The sequence below is a fragment of the Salmo salar genome, chromosome 07 (assembly GCF_965601325.2).
Source record: "Salmo salar chromosome 07, fSalSal1, whole genome shotgun sequence".
NCBI lineage: Eukaryota > Metazoa > Chordata > Actinopteri > Salmoniformes > Salmonidae > Salmo > Salmo salar.
Window position 1 is genome coordinate 37,635,468 of NC_138297.1, and position 19,284 is coordinate 37,654,751.

General features: G+C 41.2%; 1 protein-coding gene across 2 annotated transcripts in view; it reads left to right on the forward strand.

The window, feature by feature from the left end:
- Positions 1 to 19,284, forward strand: part of LOC106609097 (ankyrin repeat- and BTB/POZ domain-containing protein 3-A) — a 218,147-nt gene that overhangs the window by 145,191 nt on the left and 53,672 nt on the right. For both annotated transcript variants that reach the window (XM_014207500.3, XM_014207503.3), the window contains one exon: positions 12,884 to 12,973. In XM_014207500.3, the coding sequence (XP_014062975.3) occupies positions 12,884 to 12,973 (90 nt within the window). The remainder of the gene's footprint in view (positions 1 to 12,883; positions 12,974 to 19,284) is intronic.

Here is a 19,284-nt window from a genome sequence, read left to right on the forward strand (position 1 = left end):
AAGAGACCCCTGTAGTATCCTAAAATCAGACTCCAACTGCATTAAAGCTTGGTCTGCTGTTGGAGCAATAGAGTACATCACTGTGTCATCTGCATATAAATGGAATTTACAATATTTGACATCATCACCAATGTTGTTTATATAAAGTGAGAACAATAGTGGGCCAATTATTGAACCCTGAGGCACCCCTTTAAGTAACTGTAAGGAGTCAGACTTGACCCCGTCGACCATGACACCCTGAGTTCTATCTTTAAGATAGTCATAAAACCATCGGCAGGCATCAGTGCCCACTCCTATAGATGACAGCTTACTCAAAAGGATAGCATGGTCTACAGTGTCAAAAGCTTTTGACAAATCTACCAACGCAGCACAGTGCTTTCTATCATCTAAGGCATTTGCAATATCATTTACAACAAGCATAGTGGCTGATGTGGTACTGTGTTTAGATCTAAAACCAGATTGATTGTCTGTTTGTTGACTATAGATTCTAGGATCTTTGCCAGACAAGGGAGCCTAGAGATGGGTCGATAGTTATCCAAATCACTACCGTCACCTCCCTTATGTAATGGCAGAACAAAAGCTGCTTTCCACACCTTAGGGATAATTCCTGTGCTTAATGTTAGATTAAAAATGTGTGTCACTGAACCAGCAATGATAGGTGCAGCACACTTAAGTAAGAACGGGTCTAAATTGTCAGCGCCTAAGGATTTCTTAGTATCAATGGCACACAGGGCAGCTAGAACCTCTGCTTTGGTTATTTTCTGGAAACTAAAAACAGGGTTACCATTTTTCAGAGTAACGGTTGAAAAGCAAGACGAAAAATCAACTAACTGGCCAGTGCCACAATGGCCACTTTTCCTTTCAAATAAAAAACCAGCAGAGATGAAATGCTTATTAAAAGCATCACAAATATCATTTTTTTCACTTAGGATACAGGAATCTGAGGTAATTTGCTTAGGAAGAGAAACAGCAGAATTCCCCCGTTTCAGTGAATTAACGGTTTTCCAGAATTTTGCAGGATCTCCTGCAGAATCTGTCATAGCATTAAGGAAGTAATTTGATTTTGCCTTTTTGACAGCTGCAGTACATTTATTTCTCAATTGCCTAAAAAACAGCCAATCAGCTGGAGTACCTGTTTTCCTCGCCAAGGCCCAGGCCCGATTCTTTTGCAGGAAAAGACCTGACAATTCAGGAGAGAACCAAGAACTGGTTCGGTTTCTTACTCTGTGATTCTTAAGCGGGGCATGTTTATCAGACATAGAGGTAACAATAGAAGAGAAAAAAGCAAGGGTTAAAACCGGGTCCAGAAAGCAGCAAGTGGATAAATACTCAGAGTGAGTCAGAGTCAAGGGTAAAAGCTTGTTGTGAGAAATGTTTATAATTTCTCTTAGAGATTATACAGGGATCAGAGTGTTTCAGCCTGGTATCTCTAATACAAGCAATAGGGCAGTGGTCACTGATATCATTTGCAAAAACCCCACTGGCTGTGTATTTATGGGGGGTGTTTGTTAGAATAATGTCTAGTAGAGTAGATTTTACTGGGTTCTTAAACTTGGGACGGGTTGGTTTAGTTATCAGCTGAGTTAGATTTAGCTCAGTACAAATTACTTTTAATTTATCGGATACTGGTGAAAGCCAATCCAGGTTAAAATCTCCCAAAATCAGTAATTCAGAGTTTGCATAATTAGACAGTATATCAGATAATTTGCATAGAGTACAAGGAGGAGCTGAGGGGGGGCGATATACCCCTCCTAGAGTTAAACGAGCATTATTACCAAGTACCAAATTTAAAACTAGACATTCATATTGCTTTGGGACAGAGGTTGATATGGACACAGAAACATTTAAGCAGCATTTTACATAAATCGCGATACCACCACCTCTACCAACTCTATCAGCTCTATAAATATTGTACCCAATCAACTGAACATCTGAATCAGGCACAGAATCACACAGCCACGATTCAGATACAACCAATACGTCAACATTTGATTGTGAGACCAAAATTTCAATAAAGTCCAACTTTTGTATCAGGCTTCTAGCATTCAAATGAATTATTCCAATGCCATTGCTACAGGAATTCATATCAGATGGAGTATCCAAGGTAGCACCCGAAGCTGCACTGGATGAGCAATAAACCATTTTCGAGCTATTGACAGAGCTCAATTTTATGGGGACAAGATTACTACTAACAATACCTCTCTGCATGTGAGTATCATACACTGTAGTTGGAGGAATCATGGGAATGTTATGCTGCTTCGACAGTTTATAGACTTTCAGCATACTGCAAGTGGGTGTATGGAAAACTGAGAGCTAACTGGGCACGTTTTGCATAGCTGCTTTCTTGTAAAATAGCTTAGAGGTTAAGCACATTAGGCCAATAACTGAAAGGTCGCTGGTGTGAATCCCCGAGCGGTATACCGGCCGTCGAAGGGAGTAGACCAAGGCACAGCAGGTTGAGTGCTCATTTTTAACTTTTATTGAACACGACAAAACAAAAAAACGAACGACAGCTTAACAGTTCTGTCAGGTACAAAACACTAGACTGAAAACAACCACCCACAAACACAAGCTGAAAACCCTCTACTAAATAGGACCTCCAATCAGAGGCAACAAGAAACAGCTGCCTCCAATTGAAGGTCAAACAAAAACCCTAAACATAGAAATAGAAAAACTAGACACGGACATAGAAATATACTAACATAGAACATATACCAAAACCCCCGAAACACATAAAACAAACACCCCCTGCCATGCCCTGACCAAACTACAAAAACAAACAACCTCTTTTACTGGTCAGGACGTGACAAGCAGACAAGTTGAAAAATCTGTCAATATGCCCTTTAGCAAGGCACTAAATCCTAATTGCCCCTGTCAGTCGCTCTGTATACTATGAAAGTGTCTGCTAAATGATTCAAGTTTATTTAGTTAAAAAATTATCCCAAGTAGGAGAAAATGCCCTTGAAAGATTTTGCTTAGATTTTCACACTTGCTAGTGAGCTCTTATTTGTTAATGCCCACTCACCGAAAGACTCAGAATGCCTATCACTAGTTGTGTGTGTGTGTATGTATATAGATATATGTATATATGTGTGTGTGTGTATGTATATGTATATGTGTATGTACGGAACACTTAAACAACACATCCTAGATCTGAATGAAAGAAATAATCTTATTAAATACTTTTTTCTTTACATAGTTGAATGTGCTGACAACAAAATCACACAAAAATAATCAATGGAAATCCAATTTATCAACCCATGGAGGTCTGGATTTGGAGTCACACTCAAAATTGAAGTGGAAAACCACACTACAGGCTGATCCAACTTTGATGTAATGTCCTTAAAACAAGTCAAAATGAGGCTCAGTAGTGTGTGTGGCCTCAACGTGCCTGTATGACCTCCCTACAATGCCTGGGCATGCTCCTGATGAGGTGGCGGATGGTCTCCTGAGGGATCTCCTCCCAGACCTGGACTAAAGCAGCCGCCAACTCCTGGACAGTCTGTGGTGCAACGTGGCGTTGGTGGATGGAGAGAGACATGATGTGCTCAATTGGATTCAGGTCTGGGGAACGGGCGGGCCAGTCCATAGCATCAATGCCTTCCTCTTGCAGGAACTGCTGACACACTCCAGCCACATGAGGTCTAGCATTGTCTTGCATTAGGAGGAACCCAGGGCCAACCGCACCAGCATATGGTCTCACAAGGGGTCTGAGGATCTCATCTCGGTACCTAATGGCAGTCAGGCTACCTCTGGCGAGCACATGGAGGGCAGTGCGGCCCCCCAAAGAAATGACACCCCACACCATGACTGACCCACCGCCAAACCGGTCATGCTGGAGGATGTTGCAGGCAGCAGAACGTTCTCCACGGCATCTCCAGACTGTCACATGTGCTCAGTATGAACCTACTTTCATCTGTGAAGAGCACAGGGCGCCAGTGGCGAATTTGCCAATATTGGTGTTCTCTGGCAAATGCCAAACGTCCTGCACGGTGTTGGGCTGTAAGCACAACCCCCACCTGTGGACCCTCATGGAGTGTGTTTCTGACCGTTTGAGCAGACACATGCACATTTGTGGCCTGCTGGAGGTCATTTTGCAGGGCTCTGGCAGTGCTCCTTCTGCTCCTCCTTGCACAAAGGCGGAGGTAGCGGTCCTGCTGCTGGGTTGTTGCCCTCCCACGGCCTCCTCCACGTCTCCTGATGTACTGGCCTGTCTCCTGGTAGCGCCTCCATGCTCTGGACACTACGCTGACAGACACAGCAAACCTTCTTGCCACAGCTCGCATTGATGTGCCATCCTGGATGAGCTGCACTACCTGAGCCACTTGTGTGGGTTGTAGACTCCGTCTCATGCTACCACTAGAGTGAAAGCACCGCCAGCATTCTAAAGTGACCAAAACATCAGCCAGGAAGCATAGGAACTGAGAAGTGGTCTGGTCCCCACCTGCAGAACCACTCCTTTATTGGGGGTGTCTTGCTAATTGCCTATAATTTCCACCTGTTGTCTATTCCATTTGCACAACAGCATGTGAAATGTATTGTCAATCAGTGTTGCTTCCTAAGTGGACAGTTTGATTTCACAGAAGTGTGATTGACTTGGAGTTACATTGTGTTGTTTAAGTGTTCCCTTTATTTTTTTGAGCAGTGTATACACACACACACACACACACACACACGTGTTTAGGGTCTCACTTGGTGAACTCCATAAGATCGAAAATGGATGAATGCAACAACAACGTCTCTGACATTAACATATACAGTCATTGCTCGTTAGCAGGCAAGGCACTCTGAATAAAGCTTTACATTAAAATGCAACACTGTTCTGGTGTCTACAGTGGTTCTGCTTTTAAAAGTTGCGAGCTTGCACCGCGGGATATAGAGGTACCCAGCGTCACGGCTTCATTGCTCGAGACCACCACAAGGGGGAGTTAGAGCACTCATTTTTCATTTTGGGTCCCAAGGTTTTTATATGACCAATCATATCGAGTGGTTCCAATGACGAATTTTGACGAGAGCCACCCTTGCCTTGTGGCGTTCTTCAACAAAAATGGCTGACAAAGCATTACGGGGGAACCAGATGTAAGTTGCTATAACATCATAACGAGTCAAGCAAAAAATGTACAATTGAGAGGAATGTTAGTTAATGAAAACACACATTTGTGAATATTTTTTTGTCAAGTTTATTCACGAAAATCGCTATTTAGCAAGTTTTGACTAGCTAACATTAGCCAGCTAGCTAGTGTTAGAATTAATTTGTACTTTGTTTAAATGTTTTAGGGACTCCTGAGAAAACCAACACACCAGGCTGTCTTCTTGTGAAAGTGTATGTAAAGAATCTAGCTAGCTAAAGCATTTATTACAAATTGAATGTACAATTGTGTAAGCTTGCAGCTGAAGTAACATAGCTAGCTAACTATTTACTTATTGTGTAGCGGAGGATAAAAATAACTGCCTATGGATGTGTAGCTAGTTACAGTATGTAGCCGATCTGTGTATGGACCCTAAAACGTTAGATTGGTATGAATATTAGTTCAGAACCTATGAACCTCAGCTGATATAGTTGTCGTATCAACTTCAAGTCTGAATGGCATTAACCTGTTAGGGCTAGGGGGCAGTATTGACATGGCCGGATAAAAAACGTACCCAATTTAATCTGGTTACTACTCCTGCCCAGTAACTAGAATATGCATATAATTATTGGCTTTGGATAGAAAACACCCTAAAGTTTCTAAAACTGTTTGAATGGTGTCTGAGTATAACAGAACTCATATGGCAGGCAAAAACCTGAGAAGATTCCATACAGGAAGCGCCCTCTGACAAGTTGTTAATCTTGGCTCTTTTTATTGAAGACTGAGGATCTTTGCCGTAACGTGACATTTCCTACGGCTCCCATAGGCTCTCAGAACCCGGGAAAAAGCTGAACGATATCGAGGCAGCCTCTGGCTGAAACACATTATCGCGTTTGGATAGTGGCTGGTCAGAGTACTCTGAGACTCACGCTCGTGCACGAGGGCACGAGATGTATTTATTTTCTCTCTCTTTGTACGTATACAGGCTTTCCCGGTCGGAATAGTATCGCTTTTTTACGAGAAAAATGGCATAAAAATTTTTAAACAGCGGTTGACATGCTTCGAAGTACGGTAATGGAATATTTACAATTTTTTTGTCACGAAATGCGCCATGCTCGCCACCCTTATTTACCCTTTCGGATAGTGTCTTGAACGCACGAACAAAACGCCGCAGTTTGGATATAACAATGGATTATTTGGGACCAAACCAACATTTGTTATTGAAGTAGCAGTCCTGGGAGTGCATTCTGACGAAGAACACCAAAGGTAATCAAACTTTTCTAATAGTAAATCGGAGTTTAGTGAAGGCTAAACTTGCTGGGTGTCTAAATAGCTAGCCCTGTGATGCCGGGCTATCTACTGAGAATATTGCAAAATGTGCTTTCACCGAAAAGCTATTTTAAAATCGGACATCTCGAGTGCATAGAGGAGTTCTGTATCTATAATTCTTAAAATATGTTTTTTGTGAACGTTTATCGTGAGTAATTTAGTAAATTCACCGGCAGTGTTCAGTGGGAATGCTAGTCACATGCTAGTCACATGCTAATGTAAAAAGCTGGTTTTTGATATAAATATGAACTTGATTGAACAAAACATGCATGTATTGTATAACATAATGTCCTAGGGTTGTCATCTGATGAAGATCAAAGGTTAGTGCTGCATTTAGCTGTGGTTTGGGTTTATGTGACATATGCTAGCTTGAAAAATGGGTGTCTGATTATTTCTGGCTGGGTACTCTGCTGACATAATTTAATGTTTTGCTTTCGTTGTAAAGCCTTTTTGAAATCGGACAGTGTGGTTAGATTAACGAGAGTCTTGTCTTTAAAATTTTGTAAAATAGTCATATTTTAGAGGTATTTGAATAACGCGCCACGGGTTTACACTGGCTGTTGAGTAGCAAGCGTCCCACCTAGCCCATAGAGGTTAATGAAGCCTACTGATAGAGTAGAATATAATAACTTTATTGTGCCAAGGATTCAAGTCCTATATACACATGCACTGTAGTTATTACCATGCATGAGATTCCCATATTGTAGCCTGTATACTGAATATATTCACTGAACTCTTTCTTGGCAAATAAGGTGCGGTTCAGGTATGAATCTGAGGCATTCTTTAAGTCATAGCAAACTCCATTATTTGAATGATGCCGTGTCTGCGTGTATGTATTACAATTATACACTTCAGTGTTTACCACTCCTGCTCCTGGGACATCAATGATTACACATTGTAATAAACTGGAAACATGATCGATTTGTAATTCATATATACAGAAAATATGCATATCTAACTCCCTTCATCTGCATTAATCTGAGGACACAGAATAGTATTTCAATGAGACTTAATTTCAACCAGTGGAGAAAGTGAAACGCTTTATTCAAAAGTTAATTATCCAGGTATTATAAATGCATGCATTATAATTGATAATTTTTATATTATAAATACAAGTTCAATCTGTACTTCAATGCCCATATGGTGTGCATTATAAAACAAGGAAGAAAGATGAGGTGGGGATAGAGGTGTAGAAGACAAAGGGAAAGAGGTAAGAACAGCAGCAGACAGCATATGATTCATGAATTACAGTGCTACCCTAATATTCTCTCAGTTCGTCACAATTGTGGTGTCTCCTAACCAGCCTCGGCCCCCCAGTTGGCCCGAAGGTTATCTTAAGAGCGGATGAGGTGGCGATGACGTCTCACATCAAAACATACCTGCAGACGAGTGACAAATGGATAGAGAGCATGATTAAGCCTTTTTTATTCTAACATGGTCAGTCATCTTAAATCAGGAGGTGAAATGCAAAACTGACCTTGGGTCATTAACTCTGGGACTACTACATCTGTATTTCAATGTAAAGCATCTTTAATAATACTTCCTGTTGACTCGACCAACTGACATCTCACCTATGATCATGCTGCACCCTCTGTCAGCCAGTTCAGATGCAGGAGGGATTCACCAAAACAGCTTATATAACCTAGAGGATTTAGGGAGAAAGGAAGAAGTGAAGGAGAGACTTATTGTGTGTGTGGTGTCCACAATAAGTGGCTACAGAGTACATTATGCTGAAAAAGACGAGGACAAATGGAAGATAATGTCAATAGAAGATACTGTATGTGATGCAGACACCTATCGGAGTGTACCTGAAAGATTTAAATAGACGCCTATGCATCTCACCACTTGATTATTGCAAGGCTAACCCCCAGGGTAATCATGACTTGGCAACAGAGTCCAGTGAAAATGACTGTGTTTGGTGTAAATCTGAAAATTAGCAGCTGACATCTTAATTTTTTTTTTTTAAATCTAATGCATGTGAGACAGGTTCCATGTACAACAAGACAGGCAGACATGGAGAAAAAGAACACAGAACAGTGTAATTACATCTGGTTATGGACACTTGCCAGCAATAAAGCTTCCACGGCCTGTTCCTCGGACAGTGAAAATCTGGCAATATCTACATTTTCGACCCCTTGGTCAGCTCGCTCTCTGAAAGTAAAGAAAACAGCTTTATTTTTTATAGATATGTAAACAACTACTGAGATATGACCGTTCAATCTAAAGCAGCAGATGTTAATTTAGGATACGTCAATACAGCCCAGTGCTGCTTCCCTGAGATGCCATCTTCGTAGGTGTCCGTTGACTTCCTTTGTGTCAGAAAAAAGTTGCTTTAAGAATTATTTGAATGAAAATAAAGGTTTTGCTCTCGACAAAAAGACAAATGTACCTCCATAGCAATTTGCCTGTGAATATAACCACAACTTCCTACAAATATGCTACTGTATGCAGAATTCTTGACACAACCGAAGATGCTGCCATATCCTGCCAGCACGCCCACAAGCGAGCCACTCAGGCACAGAATGATGATGCGTGGAACAGGGAAAGGAATGAGATGGGAACAACAATTTGTTGCAAGTTGGGGAGGAGGGCTAATAGCCGAACAATAGACTATTCAACCTTAACTAAAGAATAGTCTGATAGCCGAGCTAGGTGTAAAAAAAAAACCCAGACCAGATTTGCCCTAACGACCAAGGGATAGCTTGCTACTCAATGTAATAAAGTAATGCCTTTTCAAATAAGTTACCTTAAAGTTATGTTGGCTGACAATTTGTTAGCAATGCTGTCCTTACGAACCACATAGCATATCATTATAGCAGTATGTACCGGTATGTTAGCTAGGTTAGTTGTTATACAAACTTGCCAGTATATTAACTATAGGCTATCTTTTGATTATTCTCGGCATTCTTAGCTAAATGGTATACTCGTTGTGCTTTCAACGGACATTCGAGTGCTTTCGTAAATTTGCTCTGGCTATCTATAGGCTGGACAATAGAACGTTTCAAAATTCACCCAAGGCTGAATAAACGGCTGGCTAAACTGGAACACTAGCATGAGCCCATAGCAAATTAATGGAATCGAATGTTCGCAGAGCTTGTTTTGACTGGAGGGATGCTTAGAATTACATAAATATCTATTTTACCACTACAATCTGTTCATCGGACGAAACTGAAAAAAAAAACATCTTGTGTAGAAAGTAAACATCCGCACCACGATGGTGTCAACTGTGCTTATGTCTGCATAATGAAAAAGTAGGGGAAAAAAATTCAAATTTCGGACTATTTCTGGTCTAGTGATTGACAAATGAGCTCGCTGCCCAGACTTACATAACTACAAAGAGGAGATTCTCCTGATTAAAATGGTGCCCATGTAACAGTTTTGCTTCCGTCCCTCTCCTCGCCCCTACCTGGGCTCAAACCAGGGACCCTCTGCACACAGACAACAGCCACCCTCGAATGCCGGAAGACCTGCTGGAAGTGCCTCAGCAACCTGGAGAGAAGTAGGGAGACCAGAGAGAGGGATAAAAGACAGGATTTAGAGAATTTATCCATAACCACCAAAATGGTGGTAAACCCGTCAGAGGGCGAGATTAGTGACAATATTAATGGATAGATGAGACCAGGGATGCTGAGGAACAGGAAGGGGAAGGAGTTTCCCTGCTGGACCGTGCCGGAGGGACTTAGTTCTTAGTTTGCCCAAACACAGAACAGGAGTTGATGTAGCAAAGGTGGGCCACCAATACTTTCGGAGAGAGATTGATTAGTATGGGTGATCCCAGGATGTCCAGCGACAACGGCTGTGTGTGCCCAGGTCAACAGCCGCACCCTTATCCCCATGGGAACGTAGATGCGCTCAGGAGGACATGTAGTGGGTGCAGGTTGCCTCTTCAGAGCCTGGCGAATGTCCACATCTACATCCCAGACCACAGATGCAAAGACTCGAGAGGGAACGGGAAAGGAGGTCCTCCGGCATTAGGGTGACTAGTCCGTGATTCTCATCCTCGACCATGAGATGGTGGGGTTATGGCATTGAAGCCATGGGAGGCCGAGGATGATCTTGTGAGCTGGTGCACTAGTGATGAAGAAGGGAATGTTCTCCTGATGAATGGACTCCATGGTGAGGGTGAGTGGTGTGGTGATGGTTCCGGATCCTAGTGGCCGATTATCAAGGGCTTGAAACGGAGAGGCACAGGTGCGCGTAAAGATGGTGCCAGGTTTGCGTAATGATGATAGTTAGAGCCAGTGATTAGTAAACCGGAGACGTTGAGCATATTACCCGTAAGACATTTATCATCCTCCCTCTCTGGAAGGATTTCCTCCTCCACCAAAGCAGTACCGATCAACTCTGACTACTGCTTTTGGATCGCCAGAACACCTTGACTTGATAATGCTTTGCAATGATGAGTAGATTCGCCTTTGTACATTTATCTAGCGTAGGGTTTTCCACAAATGCTTCCAACTTAGTCAATGGCTTTATTGATATTTATAAGACTGTGGATGTCAGTGACAGAAACTCTACCACAAAAGTGTATTTTGAACACTCAAATATCTGTGCACAGCAGAGCTTCAGAGTAGGCGATTAAAGCAACTACCATACTCATGGGAAACAAGATCCCGGACGAGCCCCCATTTTGTTACGTTCCCAATCATGAATGTCGCTCAAACAGAAGAGAGAACTAACAAAGTCACTAACCAACAGCCAAAACAACAGGTGGGGTTTTGGGAGTAGTTCTAGAAGACAGCCATATGTGTGTCCACTGAAAGTTTTCTAGCAACAACTAGAACCCAAAAAGACATCCACTAAATTTGCCCAAGAAGAGGCAAATAAATGCAAAATCCACAACAAACCTAAAGACAGGAAGCAAACCAAAAAGGTGGAGCAAAACTAAATCAGGGAACTCAGATATAGGACTGTTTAGTCTAGAAATCAACACAGGGAGAGCACTTGGCCAGCCACTCTTAAATAGCACCTGGGCCAGCATAGGTGAAACACTTTCCCACTAACGAGATCGCAACCAGCACAGGTATAACATATACTGACTGAGGTGACACCAATCGGTGTGCCCTACACGCTAATGAGCTATATTTACTAAGGTTCAACCTCAAATCATAATAAAAAGAGTAAAAACTGAAGGACATTTTATCTAAATTGGTAGTGATAGAAGGAATCTTGAGTTACCTTACAGGCTCACAGTTATGGCCATCATACTTCTGTAGGTTACTAGTGTCACGGCTGTCGAAAGGAGCGGACCAAAGTGCAGCGTGGTTTTAGTTCCACATTTTATTAAATCCGTGAAACTTTGCAATACATAAATAACTGGATTGACAAAACTACAAACCGTGACGCAGAGAGAAACAAACATCACTCACAAATATAATAATAACCCACAAAAACAGAAAAAAAAACCTTACTTAAATATGATCTCCAATCAGAGGTAACGAGGACCAGCTGCCTCCAATTGGAGATCAACCCAAACAACCCCAACATAGAAATAGAAAAACTACAACTTAAACATAGAAATAGAAAACATAGAAAACACAAAACACTCCCTGTCACGCCCTGACCTACTCTACTATAGAAAATAACATCTTACTAGGGTCAGGACGTGATAACTAGCAATGAGGTAATACGTGAGTTTTTGTATAAGAGCTTTGAAAAATTAATAGGATACTGTTTTGATTTCTGTGGCACCTTAATAAGCTCCCAAGTGGCACAGTGGTCTAAGACCCTGCATCTTAGTGCAAGAGGCGTCACTGCAGTACCTTCAAATCCAGGCTGCATCACATCTGGCTGTGATTGGAGTCCCATAGCGTGGCACACAATTGGCCCAGCGTTGCCAGGGTAGGCCGTCATTGTAAATAAGAATTTGTTCTTAACTGACTTGCCTGGTTAAATAAAATAGAGTGCTTTCATCAGAAGTTTAGTTTTTTTCTGAGGAACCAATATAAAGTGCATATATAATGTGAATAGTATGGACCCTTGACGTACACATTTACTGACCTCAAGGAATTGTGAATTGATAGTCAGCAACAATACATTGAGATCTGCCCATAAGGTAATTTCTGGTTGCTGTCATGTCCAACCGAGACAGTTTGTTCAATAACAATAAGTGCCTTTGACAGGTCAATAAACAAGGCAAAAGAATGCTGATTTTTATCTAGCAAGCATACAATATCATTGACATCAATGGATGCAGCTGAGATGGTACTTTGACCTTGTCAAAATCCTTATTAATATGTATTTAGGATATATTTGCTGGTTAAGAAGGAGCGAAGTAGAGAGTTTATCAATGATTCGAAAAGCTTTAATATATGGCAGTAGTTATTTAGGTCGCTAGGGTTTCCGACCTTGTGATGAAGAAGTACAGTGTCCACACTTTAGGAATACTGACATCCCTGAAATTGGGACCATATGCTCATGTAAGTGTCACCTCTGCAAGTGACTGTGAATCTGTCGCCATTTTTCTCTCCATCTCTCCCCTCTAGGGGATGACACCACTCATGTATGCCTGTGTGCGAGGAGACGAGGCCATGGTTAAGATGCTGCTGGACTCTGGGGCCGACATCAACAGTGAGGTCAGTGCTGCTGTGCACACAGTGTTAAATAAATAGTTGGGATAGTGTGGAGAGAAGCAGACAACCCCTGTCTTGTGTTTATCAACGTTCCTTGTTTCATTTTTCTTGCATTCTTTTACCTGCATTTGACATGCGTGTGTAGTGTTGGTAGCATGTTACATTAAATGCATACATCCTGCAAATAAACCTGTTTGTGCTATCTGTAAGGCGTCTAGGTGTAGCAGGTAAGGCGGAGTGAGGCGCAGGACACAGAGATGAGTAATTCACGTAACTTTACTCAAAACAGCAAATATTCCAAGAAGGAAAATAAACAAGCTCACAAACACAGACCAACTTACAATGAACAAACACGCACAAAACCATGGGGGGGGGAACCAGAGGGTTAAATAAGGAACATAATTATGGGAATGGAAACCAGGTGTGTACAATGAAGACAAAACAAATGGAAAATGAAAAGTGGATCGGTGGTGGCTAGAAAACTGGTGACGTCGACCGCCGAACGCCACCCGAACAAGGAGAGGGACCAACTTCGGCGGAAATCGTGACACTATCGTACAATTGCCAACTCTTTGTCTCGTTGTCATGCCAAATATCTTTGGATTTACAGTCAGAGATGAGCATAGTACTATCTTGTTACAATCACAAAATACTCTAAAGACCAATGTATCAAAATAAAATACAAAATACTTTAGCAATGTATTGTATTAATCCAAATAGTTATTGTATGAATTTTGTATTTTCAAAAACATTTCAAATACAATTTGCAAGTACACGCTTTCCCTACAACAACATTCTCAGTAATGGTAACACATGTTAGGTTTTACTTGCTACGACTGTGATATGTGGTTGTTTATCTGCCATAGTTGAATGAAATGACTGTAATTAAATCAGATCAAGTGTTAACCTCTCTGGGCTAGGCGGGACGAATTCGTCCCACCTACGCAACAGCCAGTTGAATCCCGTGGCGCGATTTTCAAATACCTTAGAAATGCTATTACTTCAATTTCTCAAACATATGACTATTTTACAGCATTTTAAAGACAAGACTCTCATTAATCTAACCACACTGTCCGATTTCAAAAAGGCTTTACAACGAAAGCAAAACATTAGATTATGTCAGCAGAGTACCCAGCCAGAAATAATCAGACACCCATTTTTCAAGCTAGCATATAATGTCACAAAAACCCAGAAGACAGCTAAATGCAGCACTAACCTTTGATCTTCATCAGATGACACACCTAGGACATTATGTTATACAATACATGCATGTTTTGTTCAATCAAGTTCATATTTATATCAAAAAACAGCTTTTTACATTAGCATGTGACGTTCAGAACTAGCATACCCCCCCGCAAACTTCCGGGGAATTTACTAACAATTTACTAAATTACTCACGATAAACGTTCACAAAAAACATAATTATTTTAAGAATTATAGATACAGAACTCCTTTGTGCAATCGAGGTGTCCGATTTTAAAATAGCTTTTCGGTGAAAGCACATTTTGCAATATTCTCAGTAGATAGCCCAGCCATCACGGCTAGCCATTTAGACACCCACCAAGTTTAGCCCTAACCAAAGTCAGATTTACTATTACAAAAGTTTGATTACCTTTGTTGTCTTCGTCAGAATGCACTCCCAGGACTGCTACTTCAATAACAAATGTTGGTTTGGTCCAAAATAATCCATCGTTATATCCAAATAGCGGTGTTTTGTTCGTGCGTTCCAGACACTATCCTAAAGGGTAAATAAGGGTGGCGAGCATGGTGCAATTCGTGACAAATTCTAAATATTCCATTACCGTACTTCGAAGCATGTCAACCGCTGTTTAAAATCAATTTTTATGCCATTTTTCTCATAAAAAAGCGATAATATTCCGACCGGGAATCTCCGTTTAGGTAAACAGAGGAAAGAAAACAAAGCATTCGGTCGACGCGGGCACGCGCCTGAGTCTCACAGTACTGTAACCAGCCACTACCCAAACGCGCTACTTTTTCAGCCAGAGCCTGCAAAGCCACGATTCAGCTTTTTGCCGCCTTCTGAGAGCCCATGTGAGCTGTAGGAAGTGTCACGTAACAGCAGAGATCCTTTGTAATGGATAGAGATGGCAAAGAAGGCCAAGAAATGGTCAGACAGGGTACTTCCTGTACAGAATCTTCTCAGGTTTTGACCTGCCATTTGAGTTCTGTTATACTCACAGACACCATTCAAACAGTTTTAGAAACTTTGAAGTGTTTTCTATCCAAAGCCAATTATATGCATATTCTAGTTACTGGGCAGGAGTAGTAACCAGATTAAATCGGGTACGTTTTTTTATCCAGCCGTGAAAATACTGCCCCTATCCCAAACAGGTTAACTCAAAAAGCGTTGAGGCCTCGATGCCATCTTGTTCGGGGCTAACTGCCCATTATGCCAAACCTATGCACACCAAGTTTCGTCTTCGAAGTCTTTTCCATTTAGGAGAAATGGCCATGTCGTGATTGATGTTTTGTACATTTGCAATATGATTCCATTCGCCATCTGCTGGAATTTACCGGGACAGCGGAAAAATGACCAGAATTTGAAAATTTTATAAAACGGAAACCAAATGTCCGAGAGACTTTGTTTGACTTCCCGGAGGATCTGGCCCTGGTGCACGACCCGCCGCCGTCCGCAAATTTTAGAAGCATTCGCGGACATCTAGTAAGGACCGTACATTTGTAATATGGAGTTTCTCATCAATCATACAGCAAATGCCAAAATGTGCCCTTTATGTATGTAATGTTTTGTGTGCTGGGTGCTGTCCTCAGATAATTGCATGGTATGCTTTTGCCGTAAAGCCTTTTTGAAATCTGACATAGCGGCTGGATTAACAAGAAGTTAAGCTTTATTTTGATGTATAACATATTTTCAAGAATGTTAAATATTTGAATTGAGTATTTTTGAATTTCACTCTCTGCAATTTCACTTGATGTTGGCCAGGTGAGACGCTACCATCCCAGGTACCCAGAAGAATTAAGCATCTCCAATCCAAAATTAAATCTAGAATCGGCTTCCTATTTCACAAAACAAAGCTTTCTTCACTCATGCTTCCAAACATACCCTCGTAAACTGACTATCCTACCCATCCTTGACTTCGGTGATGCCATTTACAAGTTAACCTCCAACACTCTACTCAGCAAACTAGATGTAGTCTATCACAGTGCCATCCGTTTTGTCACCAAAGCCCCATATACTACCCACCACCGTGACCTGTATGCTCTTGTTGGCTGGCCCTCACTACATATTTGTCTGCAAACCCACTGGCTCCAGGGCATCTATAAGTCTTTGCTAGGTAAAGCCCCGCCTTATCTCAACTCACTGGTCACCATAGCAACACCCACCCGTAGCACGCACTCCAGCAGGTACATTTCACTGGTCATCCCCAAAGCCAACACTTCCTTTGGCCGCCTTTCCTTCCAGTTCTCTGCTGCCAATGACAGGAACGAATAACAAAAATCAATGAAGCTGGAGTCTTATATCTCCATCTCTAACTTTAAGCATCAGCTGTCAGAGCAGCTTACCGATCACTGTACCTGTACACAGCCAATCTGTATATAGCACACCCAACTACCTCATTCCCATATTATTACTTACACTCTTGCTCTACATACACCCCAGTATCTCTACTTGCCCATCATCATCTGCCTCTCTAGGGTAGGTGGCACCAAATCGTCCCACCTACGCAACAGCCAGTCTAATCCCGTGGCGCGATATTCAAATACCTTAGAAATGCTATTACTTCAATTTCTCAAACATATGACTATTTTACACCATTTTAAAGACAAGACTCTCCTTTATCCTCTTGGGGCTAGGTGGGACGCTAGCGTGCCACCCGTGGTGCACTCCATCAACAGCAGGTGCATTTCAAGAGCGGCAAATTTGAATCCAAATAAATGTCAAAATTCAAATTTTTCAAAAATACAACTATGTTACACCATTTGAAAGATAAACATCTCCTTAATCTAACCACGTTTTACGATTTCAAAAAGGTTTTACGGCGAAAGCATAAATTTAGAGTATGTTAGGACAGTACATTTACAAGAGTTGTGTGTAATGTTTTGTCAAGTCAAAGACAGGGTCACCAAAACCATAAAACCAGCTAAAATGATGCACTAACCTTTTACAATCTCCATCAGATGACACTCCTAGGACATTATGTTAGACAATGCATGCATTTTTAGTTCTATCAAGTTCATATTTATATCCAAAAACAGCGTTTTACTATGGCATTGATGTTGAGGAAATCGTTTCCCTCCAATAACCGGCAGTCAAGTCAGCGTCAGAAATTAAATAATTAAAATTAGAAAACATTGGTAAAATATTATATTGTCATTTAAAGAATTATAGATTTACATCTTTTGAACGCAATCAACTTGCCAGATTTAAAAATAACCTTACTGGGAAATCACACTTTGCAATAATCTGAGCACTGCGCCCAGAAAAATACGCGTTGCGATACAGACTAGACGTCATGTTGGGGAGATCTAAAATCGAAAATACTATGTAAATAATCCATTACCTTTGATTCTCTTCATCAGATGTCACTTCCAGGTATCACAGGTCCATAACGAATGTAGTTTTGTTCAAAAAAGCTCATCATTTATGTCCAAAAATCTCCGTCTCGTTAGCACATGATGTAAGCCAGCCGGACTTCTCGTCATGAACGAGGGGAAAAAAATATATTTCCGTTCGTTCAAACATGTCAAACGTTGTATAGCATAAATCATTAGGGCCTTTTTTAACCAGAACATGAATAATATTCAAGGTGGACGAATGCATAGTCTTTTATAACGTATTGGAACGAGGGTACCCAACATGAAGTAGCGCGCCAGGTGTCTAATGGGACATCACCGTTCCATGGCTCTTGTTCGGTCAGATCTCCCTCCAGAAGACTCAAAACACTTTGTAAAGGCTGGTGACATCTAGTGGAAGCAATAGGAAGTGCCAAAATATTCCTAATCCCCTGTGTTTTTCAATGGGATAGGTTTAAAGTCAATACAACACATCAGGTATCCACTTCCTGTCAGAAAATGTCTCAGGGTTTTGCCTGCCAAATGAGTTCTGTTATACTCACAGACACCATTCAAACAGTTTTGGAAACTTTAGAGTGTTTTCTATCCATATATAATAAGTATATGCATATTCTAGTTACTGGGTAGGATTAGTAACCAGATTAAATCGGGTACATTTTTTTTATCCAGACGTGCAAATGCTGCCCCCTAGACCCAACAGGTTATCTAACCACACTGTCCGATTTCAAAAAGGCTTTACAACGAAAGCAAAACATTAGATTATGTCAGCAGAGTACCCAGCCAGAAATAATCAGACACCCATTTTTCAAGCTAGCATATAATGTCACATAAACCCAAACCACAGCTAAATGTAGCACTAACCTTTGATGATCTTCATCAGATGACAACCCTTGGACATTATGTTATACAATACATGCATGTTTTGTTCAATCAAGTTCATATTTATATCAAAAAACAGCTTTTTACATTAGCATGTGACGTTCAGAACTAGCAAACTTCCGGGGAATTTACTAACAATTTACTAAATTACTCACGATAAACGTTCACAAAAAGCATAACAATTATTTTAAGAATTATAGATACAGAATTCCTCTATGCACTCACTATGACCGATTTTAAAATTGCTTTTTGGTGAAAGCACATTTTGCAATATTCTAAGTACATAGCCCAGCCATCACGGGCTAGCTATTTAGACACCCGGCAAGTTTAGCCTTCACCAAAATCAGATTTACTATTACAAAAGTTTGATTACCTTTGGTGTTCTTCGTCAGAATGCACTCCCAGGACTTCTACTTCAATAACAAATGTTGGTTTGATCCCAAATAATCCATCGTTATATCCAAACAGCGGCGTTTTGTTCGTGCGTTCAAGAAACTATCCGAAATGGTAAATCAGGGTTACGAGCATGGCGCATTTCGTGACAAAAAAATTCTAAATATTCCATTACAGTACTTAGAAGCATGTCAACCGCTGTTTAAAATCAATTTTTATGCAATTTATCTCGTAAAAAAGCGATAATATTCCGACCGGGAATCTGCGTTCCGGTAAATAGAGGAAAAAAAAGAAAGACGGTGGCGACCAGTGCACGCGCCTAAGCCCACTGTCCCCTGATCGGCCACTTGACAAAGGCGATAATGTGTTTCAGCCTGGGGCTGGAATGACGACATTCAGCTTTTTCCCGGGCTCTGAGAGCCCATGGGAGCCGTGGGAAGTGACACGTTACCGCAGAGATCCTTTGTTTTGGAAAGAGATGTCAAAGA